Here is a 22,900-nt window from a genome sequence, read left to right as displayed (position 1 = left end):
TCTGAACTGAAGGGCCCACCCACTGGCTTTGAGGGCAGAGTGAATCAGAGCCTGGGACATTGTGAGATGCCTGCCCTGCCCCCCGCACCCCCTACCGAGCACAAGGACTCGTGGGCCGTCTGTGAACACAGCTCCCAACTCACCTGCCCCCTGTCCTGGGAACCAGCTGGCCTGGAGTTTCCCTGCCTTGAGCAGTCGCTGGGCAGCGGGGTTTCTGTGGGTGCTAATTGACTGTTTGGCCTGGCTCGGGCTGCCCACTTGGCTTCCTGGCAGGCTGCTCCCCAGCTTGGGGAACCAGACCAGCAGCATCGCTGGCTGCAGACTCTGCTACCGTGCGGCTCATTCCTCTGCACTTCCTGCAGGGTGGGCCTTCCAGAGCCCCACCTGGACCCTTTCCTGCCACGGCCTTCGAAGTAATAATGGGGAAGGAGGGTGTGTGCGCACATTAGGGCTGCTTCCTACCATAAAAGCAGCCAGAAGTGTGTGAGCTATAGCGGTGGCCGTGCCGTTGCCCTCCCTTGCTCAGATCTTTTGACTTCTCTGTTTCAGTTACCTCAACCACGCACCTGACCTTGTCATCTGACTCCTCTCGTATATAGTGTTAGTCTGGGGATTGATTCGATGACATATACAAAAGTACTTTAAAAAACATAAAGTATGATATGTTATTTTGGAACCTGATGGGTCAATACTTATGTCCTTCATGGAACGCTGTCCTCATGAAATAAACAAACGTCTCTCCAGTCACACACCTTCCTTTTGTTTTTTTCTTTTTTTTTTGTTTTTTTTTTGTTTTTTGTTTTTTGTTTTGTTTGTTTGTTTGTTTGTTTTCTTTGACACACTCACTCAATGGATTTTAATGAGCATCTGTTATCAAGGCACTGGGCTAAGAGCTGGCAATATGGGGACTCTGACCAAAGGCCATACGTCACCCATCTGCAACCCAAAGGTCTCCAACAGCTCTTGGGGCTGTTTGGTTAATTCCTAGATCCCTGTCCCCAACCCCCTCTCTTTCTAGGTCACCTATCCCTGGGGTTCAGCTCTGGGAGATGGGACTCTTAGGTGGCTGCTTATTGGGTTCTGACATACTGGAGGTCAATTCCTCGCCAGAGTGGCTCCAACTCCCATGCACCTGTGCTTCCTCCCCTCAGACACACCACTACTCCTTGAAGCAAGACCATGATAGGTAGGCATCTGGGTGGAGGGAGGACAGGTTCCCTGATGCCCAGGACTAGGTGTGGGAAATGGCAAAATGGACAGGGATGGTACGTTTGTATGTCACCCACCCTGAGCCCCTCTTTCCAACAACCCCTGCGTGGAAGTGCTGGTATTACGGGCAGCATTCTGCTTTTGTCCTGTTCCCTTGTCCTTGTCTGCCTTGTGTCTTTACTGTCCCTGCCGTGATGACTGGGCCGGGATGCACTTTCTGAAGAGCCAACACCTCTTGTTGTTTGTCTTGATTTTGTTTGATAAAAATACACACCCACCCACCCACCCCCACCTACCCACCACACACACACACACACACACACACACAATCAGTCAATCTTCGTTATTTGTAGATTCTGTATTTGCAAACTTGGCCACTTGTTAAAACTTCCTTGTAGTCCCCACATCAATACTTGCAGAATTTTGTGGTCATGGTGGTGTCAGAGTGGTGAAAACTTCAAGACCCACGACACACACATTCCCAGCCAAGGTGGAACAAGGTGACATCCTGCCTTCTTGTTTCAGCTCTCATGCTACAAACAAGTGTCCTTTTTGTGGGCTGCTTAGTACCACAGTTTTTGCATTTTTGTGCTATTTGATGGTGATTCCACTGTTTAGGATGGCCCCAAGCATAGTGCTGAAGTGCCATTAAGTGGTCCTAACTAAGCACAAGAAAGCTTCGATGTGCCTTATCAAGAAAGCAAGTGTTCAAGAAGCTTCATTCAGACATGAGCTACAGTGCTGTTGGCTGAGTTCAGTTTTAATGAATCAACAATATATATTAAGTAAGGTCCCTTTAAATAGCACATGTGAAACAAGGTTATGTATTGATTGATTGATGAAAATGTTGTGACCAGAGGCTCCCGGGAAGCTAACCCTGGGAACAGTGGTTCAGTATGTGTTAATTCAGTGCTCATGGTGCCCTCACAGAACATAACTGTTGCCAAAAAGAAAAATCAATTAAATATACATAATTGCTCCTCTTTTCTCCCCCTTCCCCTTGCTTCTCCTTTACTTCATCCAAATTCTATTTGGTATTTTTCTATTTTTAGTCTATTTCAGATAGAACCCCCTTGCCACTTATGTCTGTGAAACCCTGATCCCAGGAAGAAAGGTCTACGTTTGGGGGGGGGGGTACCTTCTCTGTGTCAGGTTCCACATCCTTAGGAACACAAAGATAAGTGCAACCAAGTCCTTGCTCTCGGGGAGTTCACTCAACCCTTTCATGGTGTTCTCAAGGAAAGAGAATCCCTTTCGTGCTGAGTCACTGGCTATTTACCAAGCCCTGGGGACCAGTCTGACCATTCAGTCTTTGGTTTGACTTCCAAGATAGTCAAACTAACCTACCATAGGAGCTCATTGTGGTCATCCCAGCAGGTCCAGAATTCATAATCAAACCAAAATGGGATTATGAAGGTTGGACAGTGACCACAGTTCTATTGATCTATGGTCAGACCATAGAGACCATTAGAGACCACTGTTGGCCAATTTGTCCTACAAGTTATTTCATGCTGTTTCTGCTTCATGTTCCTCTGGAATACATGGACATCCTGGGGGGAAAAATGATATTTCCAGTGTGAATAAAATGGCATGGGTAGGCTTGTAAAAGGTTATGTCTTGGCTCTGTCAACAGCCAGAGCATAAATAAGGGCCAGAGGGGAAAAATACGTAGGTCTACTACAAAGGATATATATATATTGTACGATCTGTGGATGTGAATGAATCTCTGGTCATGAGTGGCTTAGTTCAGACTCTAATATAAAATAAAGGAAAAGGTATAAAGGACAGAAGAAAATCAGAGGGACCTCTTTGAAGAAGAGAATTAAGAGTATGGTGAAGTTTAAGAGGTGGTCCTGGGGGGTGCCTGGGTGACTCAGTCAGTTAAGCCTCCGACTCTTGATTTCAGCTCAGGTCGTGATCTGGCAGCAGTGAGATCGAGCCCCATGTCAGGTTTTGTGCTGGGCTGGGAGCCTGCTTGAGTTTCTGTCTCTCTGCCCCTCCCTTGCTTATGCTCGCTTTCTCTTTCTCTGTCTCAAAATACAATAAAATAAAATAAGGGGAAAAAAGAATACAGATAAAAAAGGTGGAATAAAAAAGGTGGTCTTGGAATGCAGGGTTGAGAAACAGATCACTGCTTCTTCCTCTTGTCTTCTTCCTCCTTGTTGACGCCTCCTTAATCCAGACACTGTGAAGGCGTGCATTGCAAGTGCCAAGCTAACAAACACAGAGTGGAGAAATGCCTTCTTGTTTGCGGGCCTCAAGGTGCTCAGGGACCTTGTTAATTATGAGTCCTGTGGAGTGCAGGGGGCAAAAGGCAGGCTGGTGAGGATCCGGGAACACGAGGAATGTTCTGGCTTTTGGGAAGTCCCCTCAGCTGATACTGCAAGAGCCGTGATGTGAAGGGGAGCAGAGAAACGAGGCGGATGGCCAACGACTTAAAACTCAAAGGGCTTACGAGCACTGGAGTAAACAGAGAGGAGAGAGGAACAGGGCGTTCTATGAGCGCCAGTAAATGAGTCCCCACGACATCGGGGCTGCCGGAGAAAACTTTGCCCAGTTCAGCTTGGCAGCTGGCAGCTCTTCCATGGCCGCTCGAGACTGTGACTGAAAGAGAACGAGGAAGGTTGTCCGCGGATGGGTCAAGAGTAGTTTTGGAAGCTTGGGTAGAGGAGGCAGGATTATTTGCAGAGGGAATGTCACTGGAGTTGTCAAGAAAGGCAGCTGCAGGCATGTGAAGAAGATCTTACGTTTTGGGGGGGAACTCAGCTCTCTCATCAAGGCTCACTGGCAGGAAGTCACTCTCGGCACACGCGGGGGTCGTCCCTGTGCTATGGCAGTATAGGGCCAGTGGAGAGGACCGCCAGCGGTGACCCCTCATTTCCAAACCACCCCTCTCAGGGACTGTGTCTCTCCCAATGGCTTTATGCCAGAGGAGACCCCCAAACGGCCTCTGCTGCACGTTCCTGGACTTTAGGGGGCACGTTTTTTTTTTTAATTTTTTTTTAACATTTACTTATTTTTGAGACAGAGAGAGACAGAGCATGAACAGGGGAGGGGCAGAGAGAGAGGGAGACACAGAATCGGAAACAGGCTCCAGGCTCTGAGCGGTCAGCCCAGAGCCCGACGCGGGGCTCGAACTCACGGACCGTGAGATCATGACCTGAGCCGGAGTCGGACGCTTAACCGACCGAGCCACCCAGGCGCCCCTAGGGGGCACGTTTTGATGGCTACTCTGGCTTGGATTGAGGTACGGTATATTCATAAGGAGGACGATGTTATGTAAGAATACTGGAAGCTTTGGAATCAAACAGATCTTGATTCGGATCCTGCTTTCACACTTATTAGCCGCGTGATGTGAAGCAAGTGATTTAACCCTCCAGTCCTTTTCATAACACCTGTAAAATAGGGATAATGCCCATCCTGAAAGGTCGTCGATAGCCTTGGAGATAATATGCAAAATACTGGCATCGAAGGCTCTCGGGAAGCGGAGGCTATTACCATCGTCCTTTTGTGGTGTGTTGCCTCTGAGAACAGACAGCCCTTTCCTCTCCTCTCTCGCGGAACCTGGAATGTGTGTGTAAATAACTCCTGTGCGCGGCTCAAAAGAAGCAGCAGCAGCGGAGCAAATGGTCCGGAAGGGCATATAAGTGAAAAGCAAGTCTCCTTCCCTACCCAGTTCCCGTGCCCCTACCTCGTCCAGAAGCTGTCGCTGTCACCAGCTCGCTGTGTTCGCTGCCAGACTCTTTATATGAAAGCACGTGTGCGGGTTTATGTGTGTGTGCACAGGCACGCACGTGCACGGGGAGGTGGGTGAATATACTACACTCACCCTCCCGCACTTGCTTTTATCTACCACAGAGCATTTCTTCAAGCTGGTTCCCGTTTCCACGTTCTTCCTCTGTCCTTTCCACAGCCCCATCATCTTGCATGGATATACTATGATGTGATGGACCAGTTCTCTCTCTCTTTTTAAAAAATGTATTGGAGAGAGATGGAGCATGAGTAGGGGAGGGGCAGGGAGAGCGAGGAAGAGAGAGAATCCCAGGCAGACTCTGTGCACTGTCAGTGCGGACGGAGCCCAAGTCGGGGCTCGAACTCACGAACCGCGAGATCGTGACCCGAGCCGAAATCAAGAGTCAGGTGTTGGACCGACTCAGCCACCCAGGCGCCCTTGGACCAGTTCTCTCTCTTTTAAAAAAAAATTTTTTTTTAATGTTTTATTTATTTTTGAGAGAGAGAGAGAGAGAGTACAAGCAAGGGAGGGCAGAAAGAGAGGGAGACACAGGCTCCAGGCTCCGAGATTTCTGTGACACTCAACGTTGCGGTGGAGACAGAGCCCAGAGCTGGTACTTGGCCCCGGGCTTGGGTTTCACAAGGTGTGTCTCTGGTGATAGGGCCACCTACCCGAGAAGGACCCTACTGTCCCAAGCCCGAGACGCTGGCCTCGGGCACTTCAGGCTTCTGTGAATTGCCTGTCATGTTTTGATGAATTGGTCAATGTCCTCTCTCACCCCTGACTTTCTAGAAACTGTGTCTATATTTAGCCTGGCTGCACCACCCCTACCCCTCCTTCCTGAGCTGGGGTATAATTGCCAACCATCCAGAGGATGACAGGGTCCAGGCTTAGAGAGGAGCTAAGGCGATGGGCTCCCACGGAAACTCGAAGCTCTTGTTTCTCAAAACCGAACCAGCTCACAAGCAATTAGCACTGGGAGGAAGACAGAGCAGGGCGTGGATCTTTAGGACAAAGCACAGAGCCATGGCTGGCCAATCTGGCTGCTCTGACTCCTTGTGGGCAGAGGCTAGATGACAGCCACGTGTGTGGAAGTGCCCTTAGAAGGCAAGGGATCGGGGAAGAACCGGGTCTCAAGCTCGCAGGACCTGCGGCCCGGCAACTGGGCTGGACTGGGCGTACCTGAAAGCCATTTCAGAAGAGGACCTGGGTCCGGCCAGGTCGTCGGAGGCGGCGAGGGAGTTTCCATCTCCTGAACACCGACCCACGCTCCAGAGTGTGACAGTGTTCTTTGTGATGGCTAACCTCCATCTTCCTGGCTACAATTCCAGGGTCCTGCCTCTGATTCTGTCTTTAGAGAAGCCAGGGCAGAGCTGCTTACTATAATTTTGCATACTAATAATTTAAGAGCTGCATGAATTTATGGGCTCCTTTCTGCGTTGTTCAGCTAATGTGCAGACACGCAGCAAAGTTGGTGGGCTTTGGGACAAAGTGTGGCAACGGGTGAAAAGCACAAGTGGCATTCTTTTCGTTTTTTTTGTTTATTTTTGAGAGACAGAGAGAGAGAGAGAGAGAGAGACAGAATCTGAAGCAAGCTCCAGGCTCTGAGCTGTCAACACAGAGCCCGACGCGGGGCTTGAACTCACGAACTGTGAGTTCATGACCTGAGCCGAAGTCAGATGCTTCACCGACTGAGCTACCCAGGTGCCCCCACAAGTGACATTCTTACCCCAGATCTGAGCCTTACTGGGAGATAATGTGCCTGGCCAGAAGGCTTTTAACATTTCCTTCCTTCCTTCCCTCCCTCCTGCCTTCCTGCCTTCCTCTCCTCCCCCTCCTCTTCCTCTTTCTTCTCCATTTCTCCCTCCTCCTCCTCCTGCTTTGTTTCTCAGTACTCATGAGAGTACTTCCTACTACAGAGACAAAGCTGGAAGCAAGGATACTGGGTCCTCCCTCCCCAGTGTTTTCTTTTAAGCCAGATCTGCCTTTTTTTTTTTTTTTTTTTTTTTTTTGGATTCCAACCCAGCCTTGTTTAGAATCCACTCCTGTTGTCAGGCAATGCTGGGCTGAGTGGCTATCTCCAAGTCCTCTGTGTGTGGAAGCCTGGGGGGGGGGGTGCTTCAGATTTACAATGAGGAAGATAAAAGAAAGATGGTCATGGTCCACATCTCTTTCTGAGCGACCTTGCAGGTGGGGGAGGTGCCCACCAGTGAGAGTCAGAAGCAGGTGCACTAGAGCCCGAGGAAGGAGGGACAGGCCTCCGAGGGATGTGAGGCTGCCTCTCGTTGGGGGGGCCTCAGGGAGCTCTCAGCTCCCAGCACAGGGCTGGTGGGAGGCTTTGGCTTATGTGTCTGGAGGTGCCACATGTAGGCTCCTCCTGGTGCCCCAAACCCTGGCGAATGAACAGGAAGAGCTCTGAGCCAGACAAGACAGTGGGTGGAAGGAAAAAGCAGACCCTCCACTTCTGGGCAAAATGCCTAGTTGTAAAAAAAAAAGGAAATGAGAGTTTACTCTGAATTAGAAACTTCTGGCCCTTGAATAAGTTTAGAGAATTACAGGCATTCTGGGGCCTGAGCCTTTGTGGTAATAGGCAGAGCCACAGGAGCCACGAGTGGGAAAGAGGGGGAGGAGTAAAGGAGTGAATCCATCGCACATCCGGTGGTGACGGCAGTATCTCATTTCGGGGTAGCCAGGGTACCTCCATATTTGCTTGTCCCTCTGGAGAACTACAATAGATGGATGGAGGCTCAAGGAGAAGGGCTTTCTAAAGCCCTTCTTAAAGGCAGGCAAAAGCCTAAAGTACAGTCCCTCCCTGGGTAGTCACTGCAGGGGTGGATGTGGCCTTTAGTGGTCTGGACTTGACCCCCATAGCCTCGTGTTTCTCCACCTCCCTGTGTAGCCCTGTCTACTGGGGCCCCCTTGGGTCAGAAGAGGCATAACAGGGTACGGGCAGCCAAGGTCCAAAACCAAAAGCAGCTACCTCGTGAGCCACTGGGTCATCATTGGCCTTGAGTTGTTCTCAAGAGCCAGCCGCCTGGAGCTCTTTGCCTGTGGGCTCCACCTCACTGAGCACCTTGTTTCTAGAGATGAGAGGGGTTGTACACGAAGCTAAAGCTGAGCCTCACATCTCTAACAGCCAACCAGGGAGCCTTCACTTCTTGGTAAATCACCTCACTGAAAAGTTTCTTCCCCTTGGTGGTCCCATCTATGAAATGAGGAGGTCCACCAGTAGTCTCTTGGGTCCCCTAACCATCTGTCCATTATCCACCAACGAGTATGTTTGTCTTAAACTCCGTATGTCTTCTGATGAATGTGAACAGTGAGCCATTTTTCACCAAGAAATAAAACTAGTGTGTGGCCAGCTCCTCTCTAAGAGAGAGAAACGGTTGGACCCGGGCCTTTGCTTCCAAGGCCTGAGCATCTATCGCCACAGCTCCTTGGAAGGTGCTGCTGCTCACAGAGAAAGTGATTCTGCCACCATCCCGCCCCAACTAACTCCTGTCCCCCGTCCTGGGGCAAACAAGTGGGGCCTGCCCCTGCTAGGGCTGGGAAGAGCACGAGGAACCTGTAGGACATGGATGATGCAGCCACCCCAAATCCCATGTGGTGTGGCTGGCAGCAGGGGAGAAAGCCAGATTAAGGAAAATGAGCCCTCAAGCTTGCACACGCACGCATAGGCGCGCGTGCACACACACACACACACACACACACACATACGCACACACACAATTTTACATAGAATACTAGCGGCCGGGGAGACCAGCTTCCTAGCTAAGAACCTTTGGTAGTTTTCTGTCCTTGAAGAATGCTTGCTTCCTCTGCCTTTTGGAAAGCCAAGGCCAGACCTTGGCTCAGGGCTCCCGCCCGCTCATCTGGCCTTTTCTCTCTGGACGTGTTACCTGGATGCCTAAAGCTACGGTTTGGGCCCTTCTTCCCTTCCCCACGCACCCGTGCGCGTGTCTGTTCCTGGACCAGGGACGTTCTAATCACAGACCTCCAGGCTCTAGATGACTTAAAGTGGCCACTACTGCCCTCACCTCTCATAATGGCTCACTAAAAGCAGTGAGGGCTGCTCTACAGATTTCAGGATTTTTGTTTTTTTAATAAAAAAAAAAAAGTTTCTTTATTTTTGAGAAAGACAGAGACAGAGCTCCAGCAGGGAAGGGGCAGAGAGAGATGGAGATACAGAATCTAAAGCAGCCACCAGGCTCTGGGCTCTCAGCACAGAGCCCAAGGGGCTGGTGGGGGTGCTTGAACTCAGGAACTTGGAGATCGTGACCTGGGCTGAAGTCCCACGCTTAATTGACTGAGCCACCCAGACTCCCCAGTATTTTTAAAAATTTCACTAGGCTAATTCATTCATGTATTTCCTGTGTAGTAATAATAATAATAATAATAATAATAGAGTGAGAAGTAGAGTGCCATCAAAGTAAATCAGGGGCGCTATGCTGGCTCAGTGGGTAAAGTGGGCAGATCTTGATTTCTGGATCATGAGTTCAAGCCCTGGGGGTAGAGCCTACTTTTTAAAAAAAGCAATCATAGTAATAATAAATAAATAAATAGATAAATAAATAAATAAATCCTTTCAAATAGTAAATAAAATAAATAAATGAAAGCGATGATGGAGCAGAGTAGGCAATGACAGAAGGAGGAGGAACCTGGAGTGTGGGGGGAGGGAGCGGTGGTCACTGAGAGCGGCCGGGGCCGGGCCCCAAACCCTCTGTGGGAGACGCCGAGATCCCAGGGGTCTTGCCGGCAGGCCTGGGTGGTCACGGTCCCTGCTGGCAGCCAGGGCCGAGGCTGGACGGTGGGTGGCACAGAGGTGGCAGGTGCTCTCTCCCTCGGCAGGCGAAGCATGAAGCGGAAGGCGCTGTTCACCTGCCCCTTTAACGGCGACTGCCGCATCACCAAGGACAATCGCCGCCACTGCCAGGCGTGCCGGCTCAAGCGCTGTGTGGACATCGGCATGATGAAGGAGTGTGAGTGCTCGGGGGCCAGGGCGGGGGGGTCGGCACTAGAAGGGGAAGGTTTCGTGCTGCTGTTCGTGCAGGTTTGGCCCAAGAGGTGTGCGGTCCTTCCCCTGGGGCTGCTGGCGCCCTGCATGTGGAGCTGGGGCCCCGAGGCCAGAACAACAGGGTCCAGGCACCAAGAGGGTACCGCGAGCCTCTCTAGGGTCTGTATATGCATCTCAGAGGCCTGGGACAGCCCCTCCAGAATGAGGCCTGTGAGGAGGGCAGTGCAGGGCACTGCCTTCCTGAGCCCAGAGCAGTCCTCCTCCAAGACCACATCATTATACTCACCAACATCATTATGCTCACCAACCTGCTCAATGACCCAGGGTTCTTTGGACTTTGGGAGAGTGAGCTGCTGAGCTTGGGGAGGGACAGGAGTGGTGGGGAGAATATTGAGAGCCCAGTTGGCATCCGGGGTCTCTCGCCCCTCCTCTGCCTCTGCAGCCTTCCTGCCACTCTGGTCCCTGGGCGGATCTGCCGGCTGGAGCCTAGAGGAGACCAGGGGAAAGAGTCTGTGAGGGGAAGCACCGGACTCTAGGATGACCCTCTGGATCCAGATAGAGAGGAGTGGTCCTAGGACTTCCCGTCCAGCTCTGGGGTTGGAGGAGAGGACCAACAGCAAATTCGTTTGTTCTAACCCTCGATTAAAAACAGCCCCTGGACTTTGTTTCTGAGCTGTGGTACCAGTTATTTGGTAACTAGAGTAGCCATTAAATTCAGCAGACCCTGGGAGGGGCTAGCCTGGCCCTCCCCAGCCTGGAGACCAGGGCACTGGGCCAGCCTGGGCATGGGTGCCCCCTGCACATTCAGCCCTGCCTGTCTGCAGTCTGCACGCTGATCCCCTCCTTGGCCCCGGGGACAAGGCTTGTGCCCTGCTAACCTGTGGGCCTGGGGAGGCTAAGGAGGGGTGCTCAGATGCAGGCACCCCAGGAAGCCCTCCTGGCTATGGGGCTATTGTTTTGGGGAGCGAGGGAGGCAGGTACAGGGAAGATGTGTCCGGAACAAGGGAAGAGTCACGGGATAGGGCTTAGGGGATGGAAAGTTTCTTCCTTGATGGGAAAAAAACCCTTCTCTGTTGTTGGGGAACACAGACAGCGTGGAGGCCCTCACCTGGAGCCCTCCACTCCTGATCCCGGCTCCCCAGTCAACACTGACAGTTCTGGAAGAAGTTTCCAGGCTGTTGTTCCTCCTCGCCCCCACGGGAGCGGGCAGGCCTGGACATGCTGATCTCTCCTAGCCCAGTCCCCTGCCCCACCCGACTCCCGTGTTTATCCTGGAGCAGAGCAGGCCAAGGCTGAGTGCCTCATGCGGCTTCTCACACACTGGCTTAGTGTGGCCTCCTCTGTGCGAGGCACGAGGGTGGACACAAACGAGATGCGGTACTTAGAGCTCCTGCTCCTGCCCCCAAGGAGCACACATCCTCCACAGGGCAGGGAGCCTGGGTCTCAGGCTTTTGCCAACCAAGAACCACCATGGTTGCACGTCTGGGATTCAGTAAGGCTCTGCCCCAGAACTTCTGGTCGGTGCCAGCCTCACTGCTGTTCCAGAGGCCCCTCTCCTAGGTCTCAGGAGGAAGGAGGTGTTGCATCCACTTAGAATAGGGCGAACACTTGGAAATATCTGAGACCCAGAAAAGTAAGACTACCAGGACTGGAGTCAGAAAGCGAGTCTCCATGTCTGCTTCTAGATCCCTCCTGGCCCGCAAAGAGAGCTCTGCATCCATGGTGATGAACAGGTCTTGGGTGCGTCCAAGTGCCTCCCCACAAGAACACCGTGTGGTGGGGGGGGCAGCAATCCAGAAATGGATGCCCACCCCTCAACTCCCAACAGCTTTGCCCTTCAGCCATCCCAAACACAGCCTCGGTCTTCCCCAACAGAGCCCTGTCCCCACCCTGTTGTATATCCACAGTAATCCCGCACCCCTGCCCTGCTATATGCCCAGGGCACTTGTGTCCTTGCCCTACTGTGTGCAACCCTCTGCTCCCATCTTGCTATATGCCCAGGACAGTCCTGGGTCCTCACGCTGCTATATATCCACTGTAGGCCCACACGCCTACCCTGCCGTATGCCCAGGGCAGCCCTGTGTCCCCCAATCTCAGGATGCCCACGCAGGGCGCTCCAGTGAGTGAGGTGTGGGCTGGTAGAGCTGAGCTCTTGGAGTCTGGGCCCCAGAGCTCCTGTTACATGGAAAGTTTGAGCTAGCACTAGGCGCGTTCTTGCCACTGCTCTAAGGGAGGGTACTTCAGGAAGAGCTGTAGTTCTCTGCGTCAATCTAGCCCAGCTTGAAGAAGTCTGTCAGAGTGTCTGAGCCTAGAGCTCCCAACTCAGAAACCTAGGAGAGCCGCTCATTTATCACCTGGGCTGGTGATTGCCTTAAGGCTCAGCCTCCCAGAGACAATTTTGTATCAACATTTGTAAAACCCCTCGGACACCTCCGGGTGGGTTCGCTACGAAGGGAGCTGCAAACACAGGCTCCCTTCTGGCAGGGGCAGAGAGGGGGCCCTTCCCTAGAGGCAGCTCAGGAAGGGGAAGGGGCTGGGTGTGGGAAGTCCTACTGATGAGTGCAAGATACATGCAGTTTCTGGTTAAATTCTCATAAGAATCCCTAAAGATGTACATACTTCTGTTGTTTTTTTCATAGATGGGGAAGCGCAGAGGAATTAAAATTTCATGCTTTTAAGCTAATAAGTTGGTATGGTATGGGCATTCTGACCTAGGTCTGTTTGCTTCCAAGGGCCAGGTGAGTGGGCTCCACCCTGGCGTGGCCCGTCAGGTACCCCCAGTGGGCCAGAGCTCCCCCACTGTGCATTTCCAGGCACCTTCCAGGTGCCCAAAGGGATGGGCTTAAGAGACTGTTCCCACCAAAGACTCCCTTTCTCTTTCTTCAAGTCCTAGTTGACTTTATTCCTTGGAGCCCAAGAAATTCCATGGTTGAATTCTTACTTCTGGTTGACCTATCCTGCGTGGAAACACCTATATGTTAGTTTGTTCCATGTTGTTACAGATGTATGTCTCTTCTACCAAGAGTTAGCACAGCTCCTGGCACAGCATAGGTACTCAATAAATACGTGTTGAATACATTAGCTCCCCATTACGCTCATTTGTACCTCTGTATCTCCCATGGGTCTATAGATCAGAAAGATCTCCCAAATCTGCTATTGTCCGTGTCATTCACTTGATCACGCTTCCAGAGCTTGACTTCCAAATGCAGTTCTAGACTTCATGAAACAGGGAACGTCCTGCATGGGAGCACCGTGCGCAAAGCCATTTTAGCACTCAGCAGGCAACCTAGACGGAAGGCAGAAAAGCTACAGAGGAGCCATGTGGGTTTGACAAAAATCTATAAACACAGCTCATGTGCTTTATTCACTGGAGAGCCCATCAAATGTTCTTTCAGAACCTGTTCGCTCTTATTCTAGGTCAAAGGCTTTCAACTCCAAAACATGGGTCCTCCTAATCATGGTAACGGCATTTTCGGTAGCAATTTCTTGAGAAAGTGATTTTTAAAAAATGCACCATTCCCCGTGAAATTAGCAACCCCTTTAAACAATGACCTATTTGATAAATCACAATGCGCATCTGCACATGTGAGACACTTGTGACTTACTCGGTCTCCAGACAATTTTGCCTGGAGGGAGGCTGGGGGATTGGCAGCCCCCGTTAGAAAATGGCAGGTCTCAGCATTTCCTTCGCTAGCACTGCACACAGGAAGGCAGTAGCTATTTGATACAGTGATTGAGAAGAACAATGGCATAAGGTTAACCTTGGATCTTCTTAACTTTGTCCTTTGAAAGTAAATCATTTACAAACTTTGCTACTTTATTTACTTTTTCATGCTCTTCAGACGGGTTGGAACACTCTGTGTGTTCCACGGCTGAGGACAAGAGTCCCACTGAGCAAGTAGAGCCAATTGTAATCACAGGCGGTAGGGAGTAGTGGTTACAGTTACGGATTCTAGAGCCTTATTGCTCAGGCCCAAATACCAGCTTCACCATGTGTTAGCTGTATGACTTTGAACAAGGTACATAGCCTCTGGGCCTCCGTTCCCTCATCTGCAAACTGGGGCTAATAGCACCTGCCTTAAAAGGTTTTTATGAGCACTAAATATATGAGCTAATGTTTAAGAAACATTTAGAACGGTGTCCAGCACATAAAAAGTTCTCTATTTTTAATCCATTTTTATTGCCACTGGTTTTTTTTTCTTCATAAAACTTGATTACCAGGATTTCCAGCTCCCCAACAGACTAGAAGTTAGCTGTTTATGGGAAGAAAGGCAGGCACTGATACAAAGGGACAACACAGAGCTTACCAGAGAGGGGGCGACTGAAAGCTATGTGAGGTAGCACAGGAACTCCCCATCAGGGGTGCCTGGGTAGCTCAGTCGGTTAAGCATCCAACTTCAGCTCAGGTCATGACCTTGCAGTCTGTGGGTCTGAGCCCTGCATCGGGTTCTCTGCTGTCAGCTCAGAGTCCACTTTGGATCCTCTGTCCCCCGTCTCTCTGCCCCTCCCCTACTCACTCTCTCTCTCTCTCTCTTTCAAATAAATAAACATTAAAAAAAAAAGAAGAGCTCCTTGGTGCACCTGAGTGACTCAGTTGGCTAAGTGTCCAACTTCAGCTCAGGTCATGATCTCATGGTCCGTGGGTTCGAGCCCCATGTTGGGCTCTGTGCTGACAACTCAGAGCCTGGAGCCTGCTTTGGATTCTGTGTCTCCCTCTCTCTCTGCCCTTCCCCCCACTCTTACTCTGTCTCTGTCTCTCTCTCAAAAATAAATAAACATTAAAAAAAAACTTTTTTTTCAATTAAAAAAGAAAAAGAACTCCAAACCATAGCAGGCTAAGTCATATAGTGCACGGACGCAGCCCTATACAATTCTGAGGTTATAACCTTGTTCCTGCAAAGTCCAGTAATTGTTCTGAATGATGATGCCTCTGAATCATCAAGAAAAGGTAATATGATGTTACAGGTGTTCTGTTACAAGGTATTCTGTCTTGGAAATGTTTCAGTCACAATTATTGAAATTAAAAAGGCAAGCTGGGCTCAGTTATCTAGTGGACTGGCATTCAATGTGTGCCATCCTGCCATTTTAGGGTACATGCAGTGCTGGTGCACGTCTCACTATCATTTCCTGAGCAAAGGACAATGACTAGCACATGGTAGGTGCAATCAGCGTAGATGTGTCGGGTGTGCAATCTTTCAGACTATGGAGTCAACACCATGGCCAGGAAGCCTCGCTGGGCTAGCCTTTATGCAGAAACCACAGGAAGTGTAAGATGTTCGCCACCCCCTTAGGTATCCTATGGTTCTAGTGAAAGAGATCTTTATGTTTTAAGTGTATTTATTTATTTTGAGAGAGAGAAAGAGAGAGAGAGAGAGAGAGAGAGAGGTGGTGCAGAGAGAGCAGGAAAGAGAGAATCCCAAGCAGTCTCCAGCTATTGGCATGGAGCCTGACTCGGGAACTGTGAGACCATGACCTGAGTGAGATCAAGAGTCAGACATCAGGGGTGCCTGGGGAGCTCAGTCGGTTAAGCGTCCGACCTCAGCTCAGGTCACGATCTCGCGGTCCGTGAGTTCGAGCCCCGCGTCGGGCTCTGGGCCGATGGCTCAGAGCCTGGAGCCTGCTTCCGATTCTGTGTCTCCCTCTCTCTCTGCCCCTCCCCCGTTCATGCTCTGTCTCTCTCTGTCTCAAAAAAAATAAAATAAAGTTAAAAAAAAAAGAGTCAGACATCCAACTGGCTGAGCCACCCAGGTGCTCCTAGTGAAAGGGATCTTGAACATCTTAGGTTCTATCTGCGCAGGCATTTACTGGAGCCTGTACTAACCATAAATATTACAGAGTGGAAGATACTTTGGTGCCAGTGTGTGGGAGACAGTAGACATGCCCCAGAAACGAGAAATGAATGCACAGTGCAGATCAGGGCAATCCAGAAAGGCTTCGTGGTAAAAGAGGACTGTAAACTGGGGGCTGAAGAATAGACAGAACTTGCACCGCTACAGGGGAGAGAAGACCCAGCTGGACAGGCATCCGGCGTAAGTGGAAATGAGGTGGCAAGAGCGAGCGGGTCATGTTCACAGGTCAGCACTCTTGACGTGACCAGAGCACAAGCGGTGTGTCCAGAGGCCCTGGGAAGTGACGCTGCAAAGTTAGGAAGACATAAAAGCATGGCAAATCTTGACTTTAATTTGGACCGTGGTAAGCAGGAAGGACCCAGAAAAGGTTTCTGAGCGGGAGAGGGACGTCATAGAATCGCAAGGGGATATCAAAGCCTAGTCAGGCTGAGAAACACGTTCTGGGGTGTCTGGTGTGACAGGCAGAGCATCCCCCCTCAGGGGAGCAGGAAAGACCAGACACCTAATCTTGGATTCCCCAGGCTAGGGCCTTGCACCTTGCCTTGAATGGAATGCTCTCTGCTCCTTCCCCTTTCACCCCACTTGACCTCTTGGAGTCTGAGCAGACACCCTCTGTGGGAGGAGGCCTGGCAGCTCTTTGGGCAGGTGAGTCAACACCCTGGGCGTGGCCTCCTGCGGTCCTCTTAGTATGGCTTACCTCAGCTGTGGAGGGAACTCAACATCCTTTGCCACAGGCTTCCTTTCCTGCCGTGCCGGAGGCTCTGGGTGCCCACCCCACCCCCCTAGGCTCTCCCTCCCCTCCCACCAGCTTCGTGCATTCTCCCCCCACCTGAGGGTGCCGGGCCAGTGGGCCTTTCTTAAAGCCCAGAACCCACCCACCCTGGGGTTCTACTTCCTCTCCCTGCTGTTGTGAAACTCCCCAGGTCTGTGGGCAGAAGTGCGGGCGACACCAGCACAGAGCAAGTAGCTACAAGCCGAGGGCCCCAGTGCCCACTCCCGCCGCCAGCACTCTGCAAGCCCCGGCCGGGAGGTCTGTTTGCCTGGCTGCTGTGCCAGGCGTCCCTGCTCCCAGCCCCGCCCTCCCAGGCAGCTGCCCAGCGCGGCGAGGTGGGCACGGCCCTGGGGCCCCTGCACAGCCTGATGGTGGGGTCTCCCCCTTGTCAGACACCCCCACTAGCAGCTGGAGAGAACTGCAAATCAGAGCTTCACGGTGTTATCTTTGGGACTTCTAGAGGCCTCGAAAACTTCCTTGGGCAGAAGTTTCAAGACTAGACAGGCCGGAGGAGGGGTTGTTTTGCGGGAACCGAAGAGCAAAGTCTTTCTAAGTTGGTCAGAGTAGATCAGATGCCCGAGTCCCATGCCTGGAAACTTGGGTGTGGGAATAGCTCCGAAGAGGGGCCTTTCAGCATCTCCCAGCTTCCAACACTGGGACTGGCCGCACAGTGCCTCTCACCCTTCCTCCCCCAATGTCTCCCTCGAGATCATGCGCAATGAAGGTGGGGGAGAAGAGACCGGAATGAGCAGCCGCTCTGTGCTAGGCATGCATTCAGTTCTCAAAACAGCCCATCCTTCAGGGGGCTGGAGCAACAAAAGGGACCTTAGAAGAGTTATGATGGAACAAACTTCTTGGTCTGATTAATGAGAGGAAAGCCCAGAGAGTTCACACGGTTTGCCCAGAATCCTATCACTCGTTCCTGAGAAGCCAGACTCGCTAATAATGCTTGAGCATCCCACCTCTCAAATCCTTTCTCCTCCTCTCTCATGCACCTGCCTTTTCACCATGGGAAACCCAGTTTTCCATCTGTGGGGTGGACCTGTGGCAGGAAGCACGCCTGCCCTGTGAGCTCCAAGGGTGAGGGGAGCAGCCCCTCCCCTCTTGTGCCGTTAGCACCTGGAGGAAGCTTTCACATCCCTCTTCCTGACCCCACCCCCACCCCCACCCCAGTCATCCTGACGGACGAAGAGGTACAGCGGAAGCGGGAGATGATCCTGAAGCGGAAGGAGGAGGAAGCCTTGAAGGACAGTCTGCGGCCCAAGCTCTCGGAGGAGCAGCAGCGCATCATCGCCATCCTGCTGGATGCCCACCACAAGACCTATGACCCCACCTATGCTGACTTTACCCAGTTCCGGGTACGCGTGCTCGCCGGCTGGCCGGCTGGGAAGGATGAGCTGCGTGGTGAAGAGCCACAGGGGGAGCCGGGGCGTGGGGAGTGGGCGCGGAGGACCACGGCCATCCAGACCTGGGCAGCGAGGGAAGGGGGGCTGCTCCGTCCCTCTGGCACCGGGGAGGCCTCCCCCTCCCGTCAGCTTTCCTCAGAGCCCCTCCTGCCAGAGATCAGGGGCAAGGTGGGAAAGTGGCCCCCAAATGTGAGCCTCTGATCCCCCGTCCTTCCCTTCCAGCCTCCGGTTCGTGGGGATGCGTGCGGCGGCGGCCGTCCCTCAAGGCCCTCCTCCAGACACACGCCCAGCCTCTCCGGGGACTCGTCTTCCACCTGCTCAGATCACTACGCCGCCTCGCTCGGTGAGCCCACTGCCGCCCCCAGGGAGCCCAGGGAGCCCAGGGAGCCCAGCGTGGGAGGAGGGCCCAGAGCTCCCGCAGCCCATCTGCCCTTGGCTGCGGATGGCAGGGTAGCTGTGTGCCAGTGTCCTCGGAATAACCCCCCACCCTGCTTCGTTTTGGGGTTTTTCTTTTTCTTTTTTTCTTACACAGAAGAGGGCTAACTAGCCCGAGGACCGGTGCTGGGGAGAGGCCAAGCCGGGGTCTGTCTAAAGAGTCCCTGTTCTTTCCTCCAAATAAGGCTTCTACCCCTGCCTCCCTCCCTGGGGCTAACCTGGTTCCTTTAAATGGTATTTTGAGCCTGGGCCTCTCGGGGGTTCTGTTTTCGTTTTTTTTTCCAGTTTAGTTGAGCTATAATTGCCGTGTGCCGTTATATTCGTTTCAGGAATGCAACGTAATGATTGGATACATGGAGGTGTGGCAAAATGATTACCGCAATAAGTTTAGGTCCTCTCCATCCCTCACAGAGTTACAAAGTTTTCTTTCCCTTGTGGCGAGAGCTTCCAAGATCGACTCTCTTAGCAATTTCCAAATACACGAGACAGTATAGTCCTCAGAGCCTTGGAGGGTGGTACTCGAGGGGAAGAACTTGTGGGTCCGAGCATAGCCTCCCCTCCCCCCCCCCCCCCCCCCCCCCCGCAGCTCTGGGGGAACCACCAAGGCGCTGGAGGACCTGTCACCTCCGGCACTTGCTTGCTTTTCCTCTTATGGTCCTTTTCTACCTTCTTCTTTATCGTCCTGCCCCTCCCCTCCCCATCCTTCATCCCTCTGCCTCTCACCCAACCCTTCTGCCCTCTGTGTGGGTCCTGCAAAAGGACAGGGATGGGAAAGCCCCTTCCCTCTGGGGAACTAGAACCCTCGGATACGGTGCTTCTGTGCCCAGATCCAAAAGCATTGGGAGGGGTCTCAGTGCAGCTGGACGAGGATAGCCATGGAGCCAGACCATTGTGTCTACCCACCCAGGAGTGACAGGAGGGAGGTGGTGAGGGACTAAAGAAAAGCAGTGGCCATTTCACAGACTGACTGACCCTATGAGCCCCTTGTCTTGTAAGGGGTTCCTCCCGTGTGTTAATTTTCTCTACCCACTTAGCTGCTCTTGTCACTTAATGGCGTATTTTGCACCAATGAAGATCAGTCTGCATGTTATACATTCAGCTTTGAATAAGTCCATAGTATTTAGGAGTTTTGATCCCCTCAGAGGTTAATTGATTTGAGGTGCTCACCCCCACCAATAGTATGTTCAGTATAGCATGTGTTTATTTAAAGGGTTGCCTGGCTGGCTTAGTCGGAGGAGCATGTGACTCTTGATCTTGGGGTCATGAGTTTGAGCCCCATGTTGGGCATAGAGATTACTTAATTAAAAAATTAAATAAATAAATAATTCAAACTAGTAACGTTTTTAACTTTTTTTAAATATTTACTTCATTTTTGAGAGACAGAGCATGAGCAGGGGAGGGGCAGAGAGAGAGGGAGACACAGAATCCGAAGCAGGCTCCAGGCTCTGAGCTGTCAGCACAGAGCCCTACATGGGGCTCGAACTCACGAATCGTGAGATCATGACCTGAATTGAAGTCAGATGCTTAACCAGCTGAGCCACCCAGGTGCCCCAAACTAGTTAACATTTTTAAAGCAAATGTAATACATGTTCATTAGAGACATTCAGAAAATATAAACTAAATTATATATATATATACACAATAAATATATATATTTATATATGTAAAATCTTTAAGCCTACTACCCAAGGGTAGTCACCATTAACACTGTGATATATCTCTTTCCTATCTTTTTAAAAATTTAAATGCATATGTATATTTATACAGTGGGATTGTGCTGTACACAATATACATAGCTTGCTTTTTTCTCTTAACAGTATATTATATCATATTTTCCTGTTATTCAATATACCTCTATATTATGTTTAAAGCTGATTAGTATTCTGGGGTATGAATATACAATAACATATCTGGTCTAGATTGTGTCCCAGTGTTTCATTAAGATAATCATATGCTTGTAGCTGAAGATCTGCATTTATTCCAGACTTTTTTCCTTATGATGAATTTATGGAAGTGAGATTACTGGTCAAAGGGCATACATATTTGTAGGTTGCAGACGCCTGCTGTCCAATAGCTCTCTAGATTACTTGCATGAATTTATGCTTCCTTTAGCACCCCGTGTCACAAGGGTTGCCTAATTCCCTGCACCTTTACAAACGCTGGCACCAAACACATTTGTTTCTAGTTTATTGAGGAAAAGTGTAGACGTTCTAAGTTGTAGATCTTGAATCACTAGTGAGGTCTACAACTTAGAACGATCTTTTCCATAAGTTCATTGGTTCCAAATTCACATTTGATTTGGTCATTAGAAACACATGGTCTGTAACATCGTGGCTCAAGGAAGTCTCATTTCTTGGGGCATCTTTGATCTTTGATTTCACTGCCTTGCTCTGCTTGAAAGTTTTCTTTCAAGTTTCTTTTCAAGGTTTCTAGGATTCCCGGGGAATCCTAGAGGGAAGCCTGGACTGAAGAGTGACCTTGGAGAGAGGCAGTCGCTATGGGATTCCTGGCCAGTGACCTTGGAGAGAGGCAGTCACTATGGGATTCCTGGCCAGACCTGCTGCTAGGGCACAGGAGGTCCTCACGGAGCCAAGAAGGAGGGTGTCTGGCTCACGTATCCTCAAGAAGTTCTTTCTCTTTCCTCATCCTTCCTCAGATGTGATGGAGCCGACCAGCTTCTCCAATCTGGATCCGAGGGAAGAAGATTCAGATGACCCTTCTGTGACCCTGGACCTGTCCCAGCTCTCGATGCTGCCCCACCTGGCTGACCTGGTCAGTTACAGCATCCAAAAGGTCATCGGCTTTGCCAAGATGATTCCAGGGTTCAGGTAAGAAGAGTCAGAATCCTAGACTGAGCTAGAAGAAGGCCTGGAGGTCAATCCACTGCTTCCCAGAATAGAGACTCAGACCCTACCCCAGACCTCCTACAGCAGGATCTCTGGGAAGTACAGTCCATCCAGCATCACTCAGCAGGCCAGCACTGGAGAGCTATCCATACTCCCACAGTTTCTGGATGACAGAACAGAAGCCCAGAGAGGGTCAGTGGCCAGCCAGGATCATTTTCTCGTGTTAGAGTCAGTATGTGTCAGAGCCAAGGTCTAGAATTCCAAGTTCACTGCCACGTCCCCTCCAGCTGGCTTGGGTCTAACCCTCATGTTAATCCTTTAAATTGAACCTCCATTAATCTCTCACACCCAATGCTGACACCCAAATGAAGTGATAGAGAGGTGAAAGGGTTGGGCAAGGAGACTTGTGAAGTGATTTCAAATCCCAGAGGGAGACAGTTTTCCTGGCACACAAAACCGGGGCCTCCTTCACCCCAATTTCCATGAAAAGCCCTTTTCCTAACCATACTGAGACCTTTTGCCAAAACAGACAGGTATGAGGAGTTCTACTGGAGTAAAGATCCTCTGTTACGGATTCATTGCTACAAATTTCATTCATTCACCTGTTTTATTGTTTTGGTAATAATGGCACATATATTTAAATGGCCGTGCAGTGTTAAATATTCTTTTTTTTTTTTTTTTAATTTTTTTTTTCAACGTTTATTTATTTTTGGGACAGAGAGAGACAGAGCATGAACGGGGGAGGGGCAGAGAGAGAGAGAGACACAGAATCTGAAACAGGCTCCAGGCTCTGAGCGGTCAGCACAGAGCCCGACGCAGGGCTCGAACTCACAGACCGCGAGATCGTGACCTGGCTGAAGTCGGATGCTTAACCGACTGCGCCACCCAGGCGCCCCTTAAATATTCTTAAAATAATAGAGCGTTGACACTTTCAGTAGAATGTGGGGAGCTAGTTATATTGACATATTGACATATGATTTATATCATTTGGAGCATTGCCATGCAATACGTACACAATGTCGTGGAGAGAAAGAAAGAAATCACTAACGTGCACTATAAAGCATCAATTTCAGGAACAATAATTGCAATTGCAGCAGAAGGGGCCTCGGATGCTTTCTAGAGGCCGATGCTCAGATTCAGTGCTGGAATTCTGGGAGCCTAGAAAGACCTGACATTGGCCAACTCTGGACGGAAATCAATGTGACATGCTATTTATTGTTTTGGGAATCTCTCTGCCATGCAAGGGTGCCATCGGCTACTGTCTAAATGACTGCATCGCCAGCTAGATGGTGACAGCTCACAGAGCCAAACGCAGTTCTGCCCAGTGTGTACCTGCCCTGAGACGGCTAGCTCTGTGTTATTTTATGCCTGTCAGCAACTCAGATACCAGGGGCCCTCCTATGCTCTTCCCCTGGGAATGAACGTCAAAATTGTAAAGAGAAAAGCATGGAACGCCCTTACTGCAATGAGACACCCTTGAGACGCTCTTACTGCATTGCACGTTTCGGTTGCCAAAGAATCCAGGGTCACCGTGGCATCCGGCAGGAATGAGCTGCGGAGTGTCACCTGTGAGCTGAGTGGTGCACTGGGCCTGGGATCTACCCTCCAGAGCCTTTCCTTGGAACTGACAACACAT

The 22,900-nt window shown here is 50.9% G+C and overlaps 1 protein-coding gene across 3 annotated transcripts in view; it reads left to right on the top strand.

The window, feature by feature from the left end:
* Positions 1-22,900, top strand: part of VDR (vitamin D receptor) — a 58,088-nt gene that overhangs the window by 26,078 nt on the left and 9,110 nt on the right. For all 3 annotated transcript variants that reach the window (XM_043563739.1, XM_043563743.1, XM_043563742.1), the window contains exons 3-6: positions 9,791-9,921; positions 17,751-17,935; positions 18,206-18,326; positions 21,075-21,246. In XM_043563739.1, the coding sequence (XP_043419674.1) occupies positions 9,791-9,921; positions 17,751-17,935; positions 18,206-18,326; positions 21,075-21,246 (609 nt within the window). The remainder of the gene's footprint in view (positions 1-9,790; positions 9,922-17,750; positions 17,936-18,205; positions 18,327-21,074; positions 21,247-22,900) is intronic.

Source organism: Prionailurus bengalensis, chromosome B4 (genome assembly GCF_016509475.1).
Source record: "Prionailurus bengalensis isolate Pbe53 chromosome B4, Fcat_Pben_1.1_paternal_pri, whole genome shotgun sequence".
Classification (NCBI taxonomy): Eukaryota; Metazoa; Chordata; class Mammalia; order Carnivora; family Felidae; genus Prionailurus; species Prionailurus bengalensis.
The sequence above is the reverse complement of the archived record's forward strand: the minus strand, read 5'-3'. Positions and strand labels throughout refer to the sequence as shown.